Genomic DNA, 5339 nt, shown 5'->3' with positions numbered 1-5339 from the left:
ACTAAGGAAATATGGAGACGGATTTCAACCTGGAATGACTATGACAGGCTCATGCACCTTGCTTCGACCTCAGACCACATCACCTCCTCCGTTTGCAAAATGTGCAACCTCGTCCAACAGTCAAGACCAAGGCTTAGAGAGAGACTCAAGACGATGATCCTTCTTGTCACGTGGCACATCTAGAAGGAGAGGAACAACAGAATTTTCAGACATGAATCAAACCAGAATTGCAATGTGATTGCCGCGATCAGAAGAGATGCAGAAAGTTGGAAGCTAGCAGGGGCGAAGTGCCTCGCGACGCCACTGGGGGATCCACGCTAGACTCCCGATTTTTCAGCCCTGGTTTTTAGGGTTTTTGCAAAACCATCTCTTGTAACCCACCATGATCACTTGATCATGAACATATTTCCCGCCTTCTCCCTGCTTAATATATGAATGCCGGTGGTACACCGGTTCTTTCAAAAAAATTGTGCACTTGTTTAGTCGAGGATAGAAATGATTCTACCTGACGCTCTCCTGGCCTCTACCCCCCATGGCGATGGCGTGCATTTTTTCATGTGTTTGGAGGATTTCCACTGCAGCATACCTGGCCAAACGAGCCGGCCCGGCCTGGCCCGGCCCGGCCCATCTTAATCGTGCCTGGCCCGGCACAGCCCGCCAGGGCCCGATTACTATAAGGGCCGGGCCGGGCCGGTCGGCGTGCTGCGCCCCCAGGCCCAGGGACAGCCCAGTTAGTAAACGGGCCGGCACGTTGGCCCGTTTAGCACGGTGGGCCGCATATTTTTAGCTTATTATTTGACGCACTAAGCGTTTTTAGCCTATTTTTACATGTTGGGTCATATATAGATGTATAAAAAAATTAAAAATATATAATCGGGCCGTGCCGTGCCGGCCCGCGTGCCGAGCCTCCAGGCCCAGGCACGGCCCAGGGCGTGCCGCGTGCCAGGTCCGGCCCGTTTAGCCCGTGCCGTGCCTGGCCCAAGGCGGGCCGTGCCGGCGTGCTCACGGGCCGACCCAAAAAACAACCCATTTGGCCAGCTATACACTGCAGTGTCATCCTTTGGGATCTTGACCCAACTGTCTCATCATATCATGGCAGAAAAGAACTTACCCCTGCAGTGAATGGTTGATGACCCTATCACAAATTCACCACACAGCAACAGGCGGCCGGTATCGTTCACTTTTTGAGACGTTCTTCATCAGCGTACTCGAAGTGCTTCGAGTCATGATGAGCAACTCCGGAAAGCACATGTTTTCTTGTGTTGATGGAGTACTAAGCTTGGTCCCATGCGCTCAGAACGTCTTTGATCCAAAAATAATTTCAAAGCATTTTTTTTAGATTATAGTCTTTTTTTCGACCAAAGGGGTCTGACGGTCCCCATTTCATTACGAAAATGGAGTAAAAACATATTTTAAATCTTTTTAACTGCAAAATCTCTCTTAAACGGTGAGTTTGCAAGACTTCCGTTAACCCAATTTTTTTTGTACTTTATACTAAAACTGCGACAAGTAATATGAATGAGAGGGAGTAGCAATTTGCCTGCACATCCCTGAAAAAAAAAAGACAATTTCCCTGCACCTTTTAGCTCTTAGTCTTCTACTACTCCAGAATTCATGTTGCTATGACATTACAATTCCCCCTTTTCTACACTCAAGAGTCTTTAAACCGTTGAGAGAAATACACATTAAATTAGACTCCGACTAGTCAAGAGATACGTTTGGCCGCCTTCCAACCTAGGGAGTAGAGTAAAATACAAATCAAAATACAACACAGAAATACAATGTCAGATATGTGGTATTTCTTTTACAGAGGGAGTAGGGAGTAGAGTATAGGAAAATGCACAAGAGCACCTGGGTGCTCCACCCCCTATATGAATACCAAATTCAAAAAATACCAGAAAAAAATCTAAAAAATCTGAGATCTTGGGATATCAAACCTAGGAGCTCAATTTACTCCTGTGTAAAGTTTCGTGAAAAAATATCAAAAAATGTATCCATGACAAACTAAATACAGTCCAGCCTATGATCCAACTAAATAGTTTTTGTTGTACATAGGAATTTTTTGTCTCTTTACCGAGAGCATCACGAATGTTATTTTTTTGCGGAAATTTGCACGGAAGTAGATTGGGCACCCAAGTTCGATATCCCAAAATCCAAGATATTTTTTTTATTTTTCTCAGTATTTTTTCGAATTTAATGTTCACATGGGGGTGCAGCACCCAAGAGCCAAAAATTCGCGTCCGTAGAGTAGACTCGCTCCAGGCGCGTACGTACATTATACAGTAGTTGTACCATCCTTTTGTCATCTCCAGCCCCAAAAAATCCCCAGGTATGAGCCCGGAAAAAAAAAGATCTGTTTAGGACACATCTAGATGTGACATAATTAAGTCACATCTAAGCTGATTTTCACCCTGTTTGTGGTCTATTTTTTTGTCCTAGTTTTTTTGTTTCTTGTTGATGCATTATATACTTGTGGGAGGTTAGATGTGACATCCTTAAAAACATCTAGATGTAAATTAAACAAACTGAAAAAAAAATCCCCAGGTATGAAGGCAAACATCCCTCCCTTCCTGGATATCGCCTGTATAAAACCCAGTTCCCAACGCCACCACAGCCCCACGCCTCTCACCACTCTCCCACCGCCACCGCCACCTCCTCGCCGGCGACAATGTCGGTGCACATCGCGGCCGTGGCGGTTCTCATCGCGCTCCTCGCCCCCGCCCGAGCCTCGGACGTCTCCTCCTTCCCGCTCACGCAGACGCAGTCCCCGGCCAACGCCTCCGCGGCGCCCTCCTCCCCGCCCTGCCGCCTCGACCTCTCCGCGGAGCTCTTCGGCGGCGTGGCCGCGGCGTGCGGGGCCGGCGGCGGGCCGGGCTCCCTCGACCGCGGCCGCTGCTGCCCCGTCCTCGCGGCCTGGCTCTTCGCGGCGCACGCGCGCACGGCGCTGTCCGTCCCGGCGCCGGCGCCGGCGCTGGCGGGCGAGGGCCTGGACGGGGGCGAGGGCCCCATGGTCCCGTACGACAACCAGCGGTGCGTGGACGCGCTGGGCACCGCGCTGGAGAAGCGCGGGGTGGCGCTGCAGCGGCCCAACGCGACGTGCGACACGGTGATCTGCTTCTGCGGCATCCGGCTCCACCAGATCGGCTCGCTCCGCTGCCCGGCCGCGTTCGCCGTCGGCGCCGCCGCCAGGAACGCCACGCCCACCGCCGCGGTCAAGGACCTGGAGAAGAGCTGCCGCAACGCGTCCTACGCCGGCTGCTCCCGCTGCGTCCAGTCCCTGCAAAAGGTCAGCTCCTTTCTTCGCTCCGCTTTTTCCCTTTCCAGCTTTCCTGCTCTTCTCTCTTCCTTTAATTTGTGCGCTAAAATCTACTCCCCCGGAGTAGTACTTCAAGGGTTCATCATGTTGATGCATTCCTGGTTTTCTTTTCACCTCATTATCCTATCTCGTTATCTGTAATGTCGATTTCAATTAGTAGTTAGCTTAAGTGCGGCACTAGCTAGGACGGACTATGAGCGATGCCTTTTTCTCCGTGTGCTTTATCTTGTTTTATCGAGCAGAAAGAGCCCATTTGACATCCAGGAGATCCCCCTTTCCACACAGAAAGGCCCTTTCTGCTCACATTATTGGTTCACATGCTCAGATGGGCTTCCTCCTTGTTCTTGAGCTGATCACTAATCATTAGCTACTTGATTGTAGTAGTATTTCTTTGTGAAGGCATTGCGCTCTCATTAGCTACTTAGCATTACCAGCTAGTACTCGATTACAGGACCATGCTAGTATCAAGACAGCAAGGCCAGATTCTTGGTCCAATGCCACAGGCCATAGCAATGATGAATTGCATCATTTAGTTTGTTAACCACCTGCCACATCGAAAGTTGTTAAGCTTGTCCTTAACTTGTTTGTCGCGCATCCTCATTGGCATTGGCATCCTAAATTAAACAGTGAAGAACACACCCCTGTACTTGTGGTCTTGTACTGACAGTTCATGAATTTAGGAAGCTGTAATCTTTGACATTGTTCTGTACTGAGATTTTGGTGTAAGAACAAGAAGATCAACTCGAGATCATGTGCATGATCAAGTGGTCGTGCATGGGTAGCATTTATTGAGGATTTCAGAGGGCCGGGCAAGCCAAATGTTCGTAGTAACATTCAGTTCTGAAACAGCGAAACACCCACCAACTTCGCAACAACCTGCATTGCATCCACGTCCCTGCATGGAACACATTAAATGCGAGCATTTCTTCATCAGGGTTCGCTCGAGGGAGGAGAGGAGTTTAACCTGTGTGTGTGGTATGTGCTTGTGATCAGGTGAAGGGGAACGTGAGCCGGGAGGTCGCCGGCGGCGACCGCGCCCGGCGGATGCTGGGGCTGGACTGCCAGCTGATGGGCCTGACGTGGCTGCTGGCCAAGAACAAGACGGTGTACATCCCCACCGTGTCCGCCGTGCTGCGCGCCATGCTCTACACCGCGCACCCCACCGAGTCCGGCAGCCACTCCAAGGTTGGCGGCGGCAGCGGCGGGGCGCCGCCGCGGTGCAGCCCGGACCAGGAGAACATGCCGCTGGCCGTGGACTCGCTGCAGTTCGAGCACGCCGGCAGCACGAGCTCGGCCGCCGCCCTGCTCCGCGGCTCCCTCCTCTGGCTGGCGCTCTACTGCTTCCTCTGGGACGCGTTCTTGTAAACAGGGCATGCAGTGTGGATTAAGCTAAGCTTGTTGATAGAGTAGTACTATTTTGTAGGAGCTGGTTGGTTGGTGTTAGGGATTAGCTTCCTTTTTGGCTTGCACAGTGTTGCAGATCGAATTAGCGGATTGCACCGGTGGGTCTCCAGTATCCCCACCCCATGCTTCTATCCTTGGTTTATTACCCTGCTATTTTGGTGAAGTGGTCGTAACTTGTTCAAGCCGAAACTATTTCTGTTGGCATGGGCACAAGCAACGAAAAGCAAGAAAAATGAGCCGCGGGTATGATGAATCTGTTGAAAGGAAGAGTCGGTTTTGGTTCAGAATAGCTTCACACACGACATTTTTCTTGCCTTTGGCGCGACAGTTTTGGTTTGTGGCAACGGATTTTCTTTTGAAGAATAGAGGCAGGGTGGCAGGCTCCAGGGCAGGTGAGGTGAAGACGAGGGAAGAGGACGACGAGGGGGAGGTTTTCTTGGCTTTGGCGCGACAGTTCACGTGGTAGGTAGCGTCGTGTCGTGTGTGGGTGTGGGTCAGTGGGTGTCGTCTAGTGTGCATCTGCATGTCGTCCTTTCTTGTGTCTGTCTGGCCTGGGGTGGTGTGGTGTCCCTGCCTGCCCGCCCGCGTCTTGTTCCGTGGTGTTGCCTCTGCTAGCTCT

At 51.2% G+C, this 5339-nt stretch overlaps 1 protein-coding gene across 1 annotated transcript; it reads left to right on the top strand.

The window, feature by feature from the left end:
* The first annotated feature begins 2604 nt into the window (after positions 1-2604).
* Positions 2605-4975, top strand: LOC123188276 (uncharacterized GPI-anchored protein At4g28100). The gene is made up of 2 exons (XM_044600326.1): positions 2605-3286; positions 4310-4975. Exons 1-2 carry the CDS (start codon positions 2669-2671, stop codon positions 4679-4681), a joined length of 990 nt encoding a protein of 329 aa, XP_044456261.1. The 5' UTR covers positions 2605-2668; the 3' UTR covers positions 4682-4975.
* Positions 4976-5339: the final 364 nt, after the last annotated feature.

This window comes from Triticum aestivum, chromosome 2A (genome assembly GCF_018294505.1).
Source record: "Triticum aestivum cultivar Chinese Spring chromosome 2A, IWGSC CS RefSeq v2.1, whole genome shotgun sequence".
In the NCBI taxonomy this organism is placed as follows: Eukaryota; Viridiplantae; Streptophyta; class Magnoliopsida; order Poales; family Poaceae; genus Triticum; species Triticum aestivum.
The sequence above is the reverse complement of the archived record's forward strand: the minus strand, read 5'-3'. Positions and strand labels throughout refer to the sequence as shown.